Here is a 14,894-nt window from a genome sequence, read left to right on the forward strand (position 1 = left end):
TTTAAGGTTCAAGGTTAGTCTGAGGGTCAAATGATATTACGTATTTGAGATCTTAAGAAAACTACCCCATTACTAATTTCTCTGACATTGGCTGTAGCAACATTTTTCTATATGTCTCCTGAAGCAAGAGAAACAAAAGCGAAAATAAACTATTGGGATTATACCAAAATAAAAAGCTTCTGCATAGCAAAGGAAACAATCAAAAAAGCCTAAGAGACAGCCTACTGAATGGGAGAAGATATTTGCGAATGACATATCCAATAAAGGGTTAGTATCCAAAATATATAAAGAGCTTATATAATTCAATACATATACTCAAAACACAACAATCCAATTAAAACATGGGCAGAAAACACAAACAGACATTTCTCCAAAGAAGACATACAAATGGCCAACAGACACATGAAAAGATGTTCAACATCACTCATCATCAGGGAAATACTAACCAAATCCACAATGAGGTATCACCTCACATCTGTCAGAATGGCTAAAATCATGCACTGTTGGTGGGAATGCAAACTGGGGCAACCACTGTGAAAAACAGTATGGAGGTTCCTCAAAAAATTACAAATAGAATTACCAGATGATCCAGTAATCCCACTACTGGGTATTTACCCAAAGAATATGAAAACACTGACTTGAAAAGATATATGCACCCCTATGTTTATTACATTACTTACAATAGCTCAATTATGGGAGCAGCACAAGTGTCCATCCATTGATAGATGAATGGATAAAGAAGATAACACACACACACACACACACACACACACATACTGAAATACTACTCAGCCATAAAAAGAATGAAATCTTGCCATTTGCAATGACAGGGATGATTTAGAGTATAAAGTTAAGTGAAATGTCAGTCAGAGAAAGAAAAATACCATATGATTTCACTCATATGCAGATTTTAAGAAACAAAACAAAGAGAAAACAAAGACAAACCATAAAAAACATACTCTTAACTACAGAGAACAAACTGATGGTTTTTTAGAGGGGAGGTGAGTAGGGGGAATGGGTGAAATAGGTGATGAGGATTAAGAGTACAATTATTGTGATGAGTACTGAGTAATGTATAGCATGGTTGAATCACTATATTGTACACCTGAAATTAATATGTATGTTAATTACACTGGAATTAAAAAAGTATCAATTACCACAGTACTACATATATTAGAGTTAATGATATATTCATTAACATATACACTAGTTCTAGTGAATAATTCCTTAGACTCAAATACCTTAGTGAATCTTCGAGTTTAGAACTCTGTGAGTTATTAAAAATAGATTCTTTCATTCATATGCCATAGATACAAAATTCTGTTTATAATTCTATGCTCTTTCCTAAAATTCAATGACACATAACCCACTTATAAAATAATAAATATATATATAATAGCTGTTTGAAATTAAACAATTATTTTTCTATAGAAAAATCTTAAAAGGCAGAGAAACCTCTACTTAAAAGAGCAAAGCAAACACAACACAAAAGTAACAATAAAATGTTGCATAACATTTTTACCTGGACTGATCCCAACTTGATCATGTGAAGTAAATAATTTTGAAAAATCAAGTCCTACAGAAACAGAAAACTTGCTCCTAACTGCATCTCTTGTTGAAGAGAGTAAATATTTATAATATATACCAGAGAAGACAAATGGCTAACAAATATTCAAAAATATGAATAATCTTATTCAAATTTTTAAAAATTGCTAGTTAAATATCACCTATCACACTGCAAGAGATGAGGAGATCCAGTGTTGCAGAGAAGATGGGAAAAGCATTCTCATTTACTATTTCTATGTGTATAAATTCATGAAGGGAAATTTGGCAATATTTATCAAAATTAAAAATGCAAAAAACCTTTGACCTAGCAATTCTAATTCCATAAATTTACATAAATGAACAAAGATAAGTTTTAATTGTAGCAATATTTATATCGGTGAGAAACTAGGAGGGAAAACCAAATATCTATCCCATCAGTCAATGTTGATTAAACAAATTACAAATTAGGGCTCAGTCACATACAAACTGTATGCAAGAATTTAAAGAAATGAGGAAAACCAGACATAAAGGTAGGTACATGGAAAAGAGTCCATGATATTATGTCAAGTTAAAGAAGTAAAATATATAGGAGTCTATTTAATAGAACAACTATCTTATAGTTGTGTTTTTTTTAAATCCTACTCTTAAGTAAATGGGAATTTATTAGCACTAAGCACACTTCATTAATACAGTGTTAGTCGCTGTAAAAAGTTCAAATCTTTTAACCAGAATGTGTCTGAAGAAACAGGGGCAATTTCATACAAAGATTACAGTATTTTTTATCGTTGTATCACAATGCCAAAAACCACCTAAATGCCTAAGAATAAGCAGGAAAGGTAATGTTTGAATAATGTGTGAGATGTACATATAATATTGAATATTGGGAGTACATTAAAAAGTTATATTTTTAAAGATGTTTAACAACAAGAAATGTGTAAGATATAATGTTAAATGACAAATGTTAAAGGAAAGATATAGGTAATAGACTATGGTAAACAACTGGATTCCAATTTTATATCACACTAAAAAAAGCCCCAACAATTTACCGGTGGTTATTTCTGGGTATTAAAATTATGAATGATGTAAGTTTATTCCTTGCTAATTTTTTAAAAAGATTTAATTTGGAGGCCCCCAGGTGGTTCAGTTGGTTAAGCACCTGACTCTTGGTTTCGGCTCAGTTCCTGATCTCATGGTTTGTGGGATAGAGTCCTGTGTCAGGCTCCATGCTCAGCAGGAGTCAGCTTGGGTATTCTCTCTCTCTGCCCCTCCCCTCACTTGTGCTCACTCTCTCTCTCTCTCTCTCTCAAATAAATAAATAAATAAATAAAATCTTTAAAAAATAATAAAATTTAAAAATTATTTTATTTATTATTTTAAAATTTTTATTTATTTATTCACAAGAGACACAGAGAGAGAGGCAGCGGCACAGGCAGAGGGAGAAGCAGGCTCCTCACAGGGAGCCCGATGCAGGACTTGATCCCAGGACCCCGGAATCATGCCTTGAGCCAAATGCAGACACTCAACTGCTGAGCAACCCAGGTGTCCCAGAAATTATTTTTAAGTAAGCTACACCTAACATGAGGCTTGAACTTATAACCCCCAGGTCAAGAGTTGTAGGCTCTACTGACTGAGCCAGCCAGGTGCCCTTCCTGGTCATTCGTAATATTTCATGTACTGATTTCATTTTTTAAAATGTTTATTTTAGGGCAGCCTGGGTGGCTCAGTGGTTTAGCGCCGCCTTCAGCCCAGGGCCTGATCCTGGAGACCCAGGATCGAGTCCCACATCAGACTCCCTGCATAGAGCCTGCTTCTCCCTCTGCCTGTGTCTCTGCCTCTCTTTCTCTTTCTCTCTCTGTCTCTCTCATGAGTAAATAAATAAAATCTTTTAAAAAAATGTTTATTTTAAAAGATGACATTATAAATATAAAAAAAACCAATTCTGGGTCAGTTGAATGTCAAAAAATCTTGGCAGGGATAAATATCACAGATATAGAATGAAATTATACATAACATATATTCATTTTTTAAATTCAAGTTTGGGTTCTTTATATTTCCCTTAAGATAGAATCATCCTGAAATCATGTTAATACTAAGGAAAGTATTCATATTGAGTAGCTTTCTGACATCACTATGGACATGCAGAGTCCATTGTTTTTTCCCAAGAGGATTTACGTTCATCCACTCAATAGCTGTTTACGGCATCCCTACTCTGTGCCAAACAGGGTCTTGTTCCAGAGCAAGTCAGATGAAATTTTGGTTTCAACAGAACTCACACTCTAGAGAAAAGGTTGAGAAAAACACAAGTAGATATAAAATACAAATTCAGGTAGTGAGAAATCCTATGGAAAAAACATAAATCAGGGAAAGAGGTCAGGGAGTGATGGGGGCTGGCATTTTAAGTTAGGTTGTCAAGTAAATTTTTTCTGAGAAGGTGATACAGCTGAGCAGAAACTGGATTGAAGTAATCCATGTGAACATGTGAGCTTTCCTGGCAGAAATGAGAGCAAACACAAAGGCTTTGAGGCAGAACCATGATTGATGTGTTCAAAGGACAGCCGGGAGGCTCATGTGGCTGGAAGACAGTAAGGAAAGAGAAGAAGACACAATGGGTCTGGGGTCAGTACTGGCTGGTCTATGTTGGGTCTTGTAGAGCATAACAAGACCTTGGATTTTATTCTAAGTGTCTCTAGAAACTTTTGGACAGTTAGGCAATTACCTTATACACACATAATACCAAAATCTGTTTGAAAACAAACAAACAAAAATCTACTGACCTTCCGTCATAATACCTATTTTTACCAAATACTGATAAGCATGCCATGAAATTACTGTCCCGTGTTTAGAAAAGAATCAGCCGAATTGCATTATTAATCCCATGTCTACTGTAGTATCTCTCTCTAGGTTGGGCTTTTGCCCTATAAGCCAAGTATTAAATGACACAATTAACAGTTTAATTGGAAACTTCTTTTCAGACTCAGACTTCTGTAAGATATGTTGCAAAACAGACTCCACTGGATTTCATGTTGCTAAATTACCATAAACTCAACTTGTTTTAAAATCAGAGTTCTAAAGTTAATTGTTTTATAACATGAGAAACCCCCTTGTTTATTTATCTTTGTAACTAGGGTCTGGAAGATTAAATATATACCCTAAAAAATGATACTTAGACTATCTCTTCTTAGGAGGGTGTGGGGATATGTCACGTATCCCCATGCAAACTCTCTTTTCTCAAACAGGGCTTACAGTTGATTCCAAAAGAATATTACCATTTGGGAGATGTATAAATTGTCCAGTTGTAGGGAAGCTACGTTCCCTGTACTCTCTCTCTTTCAAGTCACTGTAGCAAAGCTATAAGTTTTGTTCTTGAAAAATGGGATATTGGGATGACCCTCAGGGTGGCTCTGAGGAATGTTCTGTTAACCACAAAACACGCAAGCTGAGAAATGGCCCACATAACTTCTCCATTTCTGCCCAAGAAAGGTGGTAATATTTTCTTTTCTACCTCCCAGGGAGCCAATGGCAGTTACTCAAAGCCAGGTTAGGCAAGGAGAGACTCCCATTTGGAGCAGAGTGGTGTCTGCCCATCAACTGCTGCTGTTACGATTCTCTGCCAGCCCATTTCTGTATTTGTATGCGTGTAAATATATACACAGAACTTTAAAAATTGTGATATTACCTGACTTCAGAACACAAAGGGTCTGTGACTGCCAAATTCTTATTACAATGCCAAAAGCCTGAAAAAAAAATACTTTGTAGTTCTGCTACTCTGATACTTTGTGAATGCAGTTTTCATTACTCAATATGTTCTTCTGCCGCAGTAAAAAAAAAAAAAAACAGTTTGGATTTTAAAGGCTCTTGGGTTTCTAAGCTATGGACTTTGCCTACCAGTAGGAGGTATGTATCTGTCTGAATATGCCTTTCCTTCCGTGGTCCTGAGCTATATGCCTCTGAGTCTTTTTGAAATAAAAATAATAACCATAATAGTGTCTAATAATAACAAGCCAATTATCCCCGACTCAGGGAGGACAGAGGGCAGGCAAGTGATGATCTACTGGGTTTGTGTATCTGCAGAGAACAAGAAATACAAGTAAGTAATTTTCTCTCCTTTCAAGATACTTGCAACAGATCTCTGTGGAGATGGAGGCACCAGGGATGTATTTCTAAAATGATATCAACTAAATATAGAAAAAAAAAAACCTCACAGGAAGGAGTAAGGCAAGTCTGACATAACAACATAAGAAAGCAGTAAGAAAGAAAAAAAACTTGCATTTTCTGATATAGAGAATGCACTCTGCTTTGGGCCACAGAGGTTTTGGAAGAACCAGCTTGTATAACTTTGGTTTCACCAATAATTCATGAAATACATATACCATCTGCCTGACTTTCTGAGAAGAAAGTGTTTGAATTAAAAAAAAAAATCAAGTCACAGGTAAATGGGAGAATATCTGAAATCTTAAGAAATGTTCTCAAATTAAAATTCTGAACTCGACTATTACCACTACTGTTGCTGCAGCTTCTTGAGACACCGTGACAATGTTCTCCAAACCTTCACCACATACCCAGGGAAAACTTACATCTCTCGTCAACCAACATACTTCTCATTAACACCCAGATCTAAACCTAGCACTGGCTTCACGGCAGCATACCAGGGGGTCACAGACTCAGGCAGCATTTTAACAAGGCGCTTCTCAAATTCTGAGGACTAAAAGTATCAAATGTAGGAGACCTAGAACTGTGGTTATCACTCTAGTCCAAAAATAAAAACAAAATAACAATAATACAAAGCAGGCAGGCTTTCGTTCACCGCACTTGACCCTGGGCTAGACATCAGAAAACTGTTATGTAAGATGAGGTTAACTCCTAAGTAAGCATATATAGTGGATTTACAGCTCTCCTTTGGCTTAGCAAATAAGAATTGAATCAAATCAAGTAAAATCAGGTGAAAGAAAGAAATCACTTACAATAAAAACCAAAGCAACTATCATCATAATGAAAAGATCTCTGGTTCCATCTTCATGAAGGTGGTCAAAAGCAGATGGAAATCTCATAGTTTGGGCTTCTGGGTGGACAAGTACCACGAGTTCCCAAACTCTGTGACTTATTCATATACCTTCTCTCCATACAACTAGCTCTGGACTCACCATGGAGATCTAGACGACGACCATGATGTACCCACAGCCACAGTGTGCAATGTCCTGTGGTCATTACTTTCTGATATGTGCATGGATGCACAAGATCTAAATTAGGAACTACCTAAACGCCAAAGTAGATATATAGCCTTTACTAAAGCCTGAGTCAGTCGAGATACCTTCATCTAAAGAAGCAAAAAAACCAAACTCCCACTACGAGAAAAAATTCCAAGGTCAGAAACATAATTTACCTAATTCATGTTATGAAATGAACCCCATCTCTCAATTTCATCCTAGGTATATAAGCCTATGAGCACCGGCTGTTTTTAACCTTTGGAGGCACACCTATGGTCAACAACTCCTCCCAACATTTGATATCATCTATGCTGTAACCTAAAAGGCTTTCTCTTCCAGGGTTCCATGTTGATAAAATACAGGTATTTAAATCTATATTATTTTAGTAATAAGTGATTCATATTGTCCTGTCTACTAGATTATTGGTTCTTAAACTGTCTATGCATTAGAACCACCAGGATGAAGTTTCTAAAGACAAAATTTCAGATTGCCTCTATTCCTAATCCCTACTGCCCCTCCACCAAGATTTTGAATCAGTAGGGTTTGGGGAGATACCTACAAATTTTTTTTTAATACTAATTCTTAATGCGCAGCTATGTTTGAAAACAATTGTTAACCTGATAAAATTGAGAAATTAACTGGATGGTTCTGAGCATGCATCACAATCACCGGAAAGACTTGTTTAAAAGCACAGATTGCTGGAACCAACCAACCTCTTCAGTTTCTGATTCTGGTAGATTTGGGAAGGGGCCTGAGCATTCGCTTTTGTAATGTGTTTCCAAATGAAAGTGATGCTCTTGGTTTCTAGAGACCACAGTTTGTAAATTAGGGCACCAGAGAATCAGGAGGGGTGTGGCATTAAGTCTTCAAGAAAGAAGCGTACATAGTGCACGCTTGCAAGAGGGAGGATGTTGGCCCTTTCCTGACTTCTGGTGCATACATCACCTAGACTAGCACCTGAGACCTTCCCACCTGACAACTCCAGGGCCATGAGCCAGTGGCTTCGCTTTCCTAACAGAGAGTTTATTCCCATAAACTTCCCTATATGATCATGTCCATGATGCTGGAATCATTGAGGTGGGCTGAAGGTAATTACATAACAGGGAGTTTTCAAACAAAGTCAACACTGATTTTTTTCCTTCTGTCTAAGAAGCATGCACATATATACATAGTTGCAGAACAGGAAAATTCAAGAAAGCTTAGGAAAAATTGAGGCTATACCTGTAGAAAGACCACTTTAGCAGGAATTGCCTGGCAGCTTTCGGAAAACTGGGCCTTCCCTCATAGGGCTTTAGCGCCTGCATCATCACATTGTCGAGCCATGCAGCCCACTGCTCCAGGGTGCTCTGCTGCTGGAGAGTCATCTTGAAGTCTGTTTCTAGTCTCTGAACCATGTTGTCATCACACTGGCACACCCAGGAGGCCTGCTCCTGGGACAATACATGGAAAGCAAAAGGAAACTTCAACTCAGCATCTTTTCCTTGCATGTCAGCATGCAAACCCTATGCACGAAGAGGAAATTAATAATGACAGCTTCAAACAATGAAATGAATCAAGAAAACGAATGACTACCCGCCCGTTGTTAGGAAAATGAACATTGCCCTAGTGCATGAAGACACGATGTGGTGCAAAAGCATGACTTGGTTTTCCTACTCGAGCTAGTCTGTGTGAGGGACTCAAATATACGATTATCTAAGAAAAGGAGAAGCTGAACCCACAGTAGGCAGGGTCTTTCATCCTATTGTTCTCATGCTGCCTTCAAAAGTTTGTTCTCTCTCGTTCTCTTCCCTCCTCCATCAGATACAACTTGAAAGCCAATCCATTTGAGAAGATTTAGGGTAAGTCAGATGGAGAAACAGATTCAATTGGCCACAAGTGGTCCCTCAGGATTCAAAGAGAAACAAATGCTGAGTGGTAGAAGGTAGAAGCAGATGCTGTATGAGTTTTACGGATTGAGAACGGAAATCTCAAGGGCCATCAAAGCAAGGGTATGGATGCAAATGAATTCACAGAACTGAAAACAACAGTAACAATGACAATAAAACTACTTTTGAGAAAATGTAGACATCTACCTGCCTAGGAATTCAATTACTGCAGTTCCCATCCTGCGTTGCACTGGCAAGTTTCATATTTAGTAACAGTGATGGAAACAGGAACTTTACTTTTGTTGTTTAAATATTTTATTTATTTATTCATGAGAGACAGAGAGAGAGAGAGAGAGAGAGAGAGAGGCAGAGACACAGGCAGAAGAAGCAGGCTCTCTGCAGGGAGCCCGATGTGGAACTCGATCCCAGGACCCCCAGGATCATGACCTGAGCCAAAGGCAGACGCTCAACCACCGAGCTACCCATGTACCCCATGGGAACAGGAACTTTAAAGCCACTTTTCAGTAGGTGCTGTACGTTTTGTGATGTTTCCCGTGCTGTGTGGCTTTTTAAAATTTAAAAATATACACTCTCGGGGTCAAAATAGAATTATTTGTGAGTATAATGTTTGAGAGTCAGGGGACGCAGCTTTTAATACAGGGCAAAAATCAACTGAACTGACCTCAAGCAACTTACGTGACCTACGTGGGCCTCGTTTTCCCAAAGTATAAAACTGAGAAATGAGATGTGACAAGGATTCTTCACCTGGGTTCACTTCATTCAGATAATGTTCTCAAGGTAAGCTCCTATGGAGGGGTGTCTGTGAAGATCCTAATCCCACATCTAAAACATTGTGATTATGTGTGTATTTTTCTGGAAAGGATGTGTAATAGTTTCCAAGCTTTGAGCTCTCAGAGAACAAGTTGACTCACATAGACAGTTTCAGCTGAATAAACTACTAATCTTCATTGTGTGGTTCCAGAGTCTCTTCTGATGATACAGACATTACCTATTCAAGAGACATTTCAACTGGGAGGCATTTCAAATACAAAATGCCCAAACTGAATTATTTTACTTCCCCAGGGAAACCTACAGTTTCTTCTAAATCCTCAACAGACAACACCATCCACTACCCTTTTCTAATCTAATTAGCCATAAAGTCTTTCATATTTACCTCCTAAGGACCACTTTCAAATGTTTTAAGTACACCAAAATATGATTATAAAAAAACCTGAAAATACAAACCCACACAAAGGAACAAAATATAAGGAATATCTAAGATGTCAACACTAAGAGATAACTAAACACGCCCATGCATAAACCTTTAACTATTCACATGCACTATGCGTTTATGCATACATGCATAAATATTTAAAATAAAAAAGGATCATATTATACATTTGAGTAGAGATTCTGCTTAGTTTCACTTAACCTATATAGGATAACTGAATTTCCATGAAGATAAATGTAGAGCTAGATTTATTGTTGACTGATGAATTTGCTTTCATGCATGAATATACCATTATTTTCATAACCAATTCCATACAGTTAGACATTCACGTTCCTCACGATGCTTTACTATTAGGAGGAATGCTAGAATTAGCTATATTGAAGCTACATCTTTGCAAATTCTGCACTTACTCTTTTATGATAGAATTATATAAGGAGAATAGTTAAGCTTTATCAGTATATACTGTCAAATGACCCTGAAATTTTATATTTAGAGTCTAGGAGAGCACCCAGGGAAGAATTTAGGCATCAAGGAAAGGATAGCGAATAGCGAAGGTTGTTTTGGCTTGTTTTTTTTTGTTTGTTTGTTTTTTTTTTCCATTAATGTCTAAGCACTTTTTAAAATTGTGGTAAAAAACAACAGAATTTATCATCTCAACCAGTTTTAAGGGTACAGTCTAGGACTGTTAACGATATGTTCCTTATTATGTGATCAATCCCTAGAACTCTCATTTTGCAAAACTAAAGCTCTATACCGATTGTAGGGAGGGTTGCTTTTTTTTATTTGTTTGTGCATGGATAACAGGGGAGGGGTTGGGAGGAGGAACTCATTGGTTATCTTTGGAGGAATTTAATTTCCTTTCTTACCATAAATTCAAACTCACTATTTACTTGGAAGTTAGTTTTAGCAAAGAGGATGATTGGAACTGAAAACTAACTTAGAGAAATAAAACCACAGGACATTATTCTGGCTTTTCAAATTACATTATATGTCATTTTACTACTCTGGAGATTGAAGATAAACTAACAATAGGGTACACTGTAAATATTCCCTTGTGAGAGGAATTTGGACATTTCAGCTCTATAAATGGAAAAAGCTAAGAAGAACACTAAAGATGTTCTTAACTTACAAATAGATTATATCCAAAATGATAAGGAGTCGGTAGTTTCAAAATTGGAATGTCTTTTAATTAAGCAAACACAAGTGTACCCAATGGTTAATTTACCAGGTCAACCCACTAAACCTATTTTCCCTTAATGTGGATAAAAACTATCCACTTACACGCACACACAAAATACCTCTGCAATGCTATCAATTTTTTTAAAGATTTTATTTATTTATTCATGAGAGACACAGAGAGAGAGAGAGAGAGAGAGAGAGGCAGAGACACAGGCAGAGGGAGAAGCAGGCTCCATGCAGGGAGCCTGATGTGGGACTCGATCCTGGATCTCCAGGATCAGGCCCTGGGCTAAAGGTGGTGCTAAACCGCTGAGCCACCTGGGCTGCCCAATGCTATCAATTAAATAAAACAGAAAACCAATTATACTATAGTAGAAAGGTTGCCTTTTTAAAAAGATTTCTTTATGCATTTTAGAGAGAAAGAGAGAAAGAGACAGTACATGCACAAATAGGGGTAGGGGCAGAGGAAGAGGAAGAAAAAGAGAATCTCCAGTAGACTCCTTGCTGAGCATGGAGCCCAACGTGGGGCTCAATCTCAGGACCTGAGACCATGACCTGAGCCAAAATCAAGAGTCAGATGCTTAACTGACTGAGGCATCCGGGTGCCCCTAGAAAGATTATCTTGAATACATAAGCAAAAGATGAGTTAATTGAGAAGAATGAAGTGGTGAAAAAGATTTATGGATATCCTGAAGAAAACCTTTTAGTACTTCCAAGCTCTTAAGAGCATGATAATGTTGACACTTAAGTGTAATCTCATCGTTTTACATTAAAGCCTTCTTACTTCAAAAGCACCACTCATACACATCCTTTTTACTGAGATCCCCTGTCAAGGGGGCAAGGACAACCTCCAGATGAACAGGACAGCGTGACAAAAGTGGGATGAAAGGTGGAAGAAGGTCGAGAACTCTAGAGGACTCTCCAAAAACCGGGCAAAGCTCCAAACAAAACGAAAGAAAGGAGTTAAAGGTGGAACATACTCCCCTAAGAGATTACTGATTAAGATGAACATAGCATGAGAAAAAAAGGTGTTGGGGAAACAGAGGGCACGCCACTATGTTCCTGGTCGTCTGAGGAGAGGAAAAGTGTCTCGGAGGACAGATGGTGAATCAATACAGGTTTTATGCAGACCCAGGAGAAGTTCAGAGGAAGGGAGAAGGTAGTCTCAGGTGGTGGGTGGAGGATGAGAAGAGTAGAGGTATAATCCACCACTTATATGAAAAGATGTTCTCAGGTTGGTGGTTATAACCCAGAGGAACTCATTTGCATAAATACTATATAGGGCTGCAGATACACAAATACATCAAAAAACCTTTCTCAGATATTATTAGGAATCATTCTTTATGTTTTCTGTTACGTAACTTACTTAACACTTGAAACTACAAGTTGCCTTACTATCTCAGCTTTTTTAAAGCTACTTTTAAAAGGATCTTTTCTGAATGAAGATTTGAAAGAAACATTATGGAATAAATTTTAAGGTAATATGGGCATTTCGTATTCTAACCAAAATCAGTTAACATAAATTTCATTGAACGTTGTAAAGTTAATGGCTTTGCAAACCTGAGAGTCTGTTCTTATAAACATTTTATGTTTGCACGTGTGTATTTATACTTGTTTGTACACAGATATATAAGATACACAGAAAGACAGATTGCTTAAAACTTCACATCACTGGGAGTTTGAGCTCAATCCATGAAATTCAGAATGAACTCAACTAATTACTATACCCTAAACTGAATCAACTCCAAATATTACTTTTTGATATATTTAAATCACAAAAGTAGACCAGAACCACAGATTAAAATTTCTAGGAGATGGGAGTAATTCATGGTTTATTTTAACTCAAAGGTATTGGGTGGTTGTTTTTTTAAGTTTTATTGAGATATGATTCTTGTATCATACAATTCATTCGTTTTGAAGTATATCATTCAATGGCTTTTTGTAGAACATTGAGAGTTGTGCATCTATCACCACAATTTTAGAATGTTTTCATTTCCCCCAAAGAACCCTCCCCCATCTATCACCTTTCAATTCCCAGTCCCTAGAACTCAGGCAATTATGAACCTACTTTCTGTCTCCTATAGACTTATCTATTCTGCACATTCCATATAAAAGGAAATCAGGCTCTATGTGGTCCTTTGTGTCTGGCTTCTTGGGCTTAGCACAGTATTTTTCAAAGGTCACTCACAGTGTAGCAGGTAGCAGAACCACATTTCCTTTTATTGCCCAGTAATATTCTACTGTGTGGCTCTGTTTATGTGCTCCACAGTTAATAGGTATATGGGTTGTTTCCACTTCCTGGCAATAATACGAATAATGCTGCTACGAGCATCCACGTACAAGTTTCATGTGGATAGGATTTCATTTCTCTTGGTAGGTACCTAGGAGTGAAGTTGCTGAGTCACACCGTAACTCTCGAGAAACTGCCAGACTTTTTTCCAAAGTGGCTGCATTTGACATTCTCATCAGTTGTGTGTGAGGGTTCAGTGGCGTGCCCTTCATTTCCCCCCTATATCTTTTGTGTTACTTTTCATACTGTTCCTTTTAATCAGTAACCTCTTTTTTTTTTTAATTTTTATTTATTTATGATAGTCACAGAGAGAGAGAGAGAGGCAGAGACATAGGCAGAGGGAGAAGCAGGCTCCATGCACCGGGAGCCCGACGTGGGATTCGATCCCGAGTCTCCAGGATCGCGCCCTGGGCCAAAGGCAGGCGCCAAACCGCTGCGCCACCCAGGGATCCCCCAGTAACCTCTTTCTTAAGGTAGCATATTCCACCTTTAACTCCCTTCTTTCCTTTTATGATTAGCTGTCTCATTATACTGAGTTTAGTGGGTAAGAAGCAGGATCCCACTGTGGTTTGGAGCTGTATCTCCCTGGTGGCTAATTATGTTCATTCTCTTTTCAGGTGCTTATTGGCCATTTGTATACCTTCTTTGGAGAAATGGCTTTGTAGATCTTTGCTCTTTTCAAACTGGACTTTTTCTTTTTTTATTAAGATTTTATTTATTTATTCATGAGAGACACAGAGAGAGAAGCAGAGACATAGGCAGAGGGAGAAGCAGACTCCCTGTGGGGAGCTCGAAGTGGGACTCGATCCCAGGACCCTGGGATTACTCCCTGAGCCGAACACAGATATTCAACCCCTGAGCCACCCAGGCGTCCCCCTGTCTTTTTAAATTGTGTGCTTTTTTTTTTTTTTTATCATATACATGATTTGTAAAAATTTTCTCAATTTTATCAGTTATTTTATTTTCTTGCTGGCCTCTTGAAGCACAAAAGGTTTTCATTTTGATTATGTTCAGTTCAAGTATTTTTTTCTTTCTTTTGTTGCCTGTGCTTTGAGGAATGCAATACTTTTATATGGTAACAACTAGTCTCATTACTTTAGTACCTGAAATAAAATATTTGTGGGATTTCATAATAATATTCCTAAATTAGCTAGGTGGACTTTAAAGTACAAGTGTATAGTTTGCTCACAGGTTAAAATCTTTTTTTTTTTTTTTCATTTGGATGAACAAAGTAGACAAATATATTGTTCCTAATTCTTTTCAAATAAATAGAAATTTACTGGGCATTCTGAAATAGAGGTTCTAACTGTTCTTAGTTCTTTCAAGGTGAGACACTATTAAAAACATGTATCTCTTGTGTGTCACAGTGTAAAAGACTTCATGTATTACTAAATATGTCAACAGGAATCCAAGATAGGCGTTATAAGGTAGGAAAAGGCAAGCCCAGAGCAGGTAAGTAATTTGTCCAAGATGCCACAGCTAGCAGATGGAAGAGTTCAACCTCCATGACTGTGACTGTCCTGACTCCATTAACTATTTAGCAAACCCTGCTGACATGTTGCATCTAAACAATACATCTT

At 37.4% G+C, this 14,894-nt stretch overlaps 1 protein-coding gene across 40 annotated transcripts in view; it reads right to left on the reverse strand.

The window, feature by feature from the left end:
- RFX3 (regulatory factor X3) overlaps nucleotides 1-14,894 on the reverse strand; it is a 288,425-nt gene that overhangs the window by 30,061 nt on the left and 243,470 nt on the right. For all 40 annotated transcript variants that reach the window (XM_072839758.1, XM_072839754.1, XM_072839975.1 and 37 more), the window contains one exon: nucleotides 7,971-8,179. In XM_072839758.1, the coding sequence (XP_072695859.1) occupies nucleotides 7,971-8,179 (209 nt within the window). The remainder of the gene's footprint in view (nucleotides 1-7,970; nucleotides 8,180-14,894) is intronic.

Source organism: Canis lupus, chromosome 1, assembly GCF_048164855.1.
Source record: "Canis lupus baileyi chromosome 1, mCanLup2.hap1, whole genome shotgun sequence".
In the NCBI taxonomy this organism is placed as follows: Eukaryota; Metazoa; Chordata; class Mammalia; order Carnivora; family Canidae; genus Canis; species Canis lupus.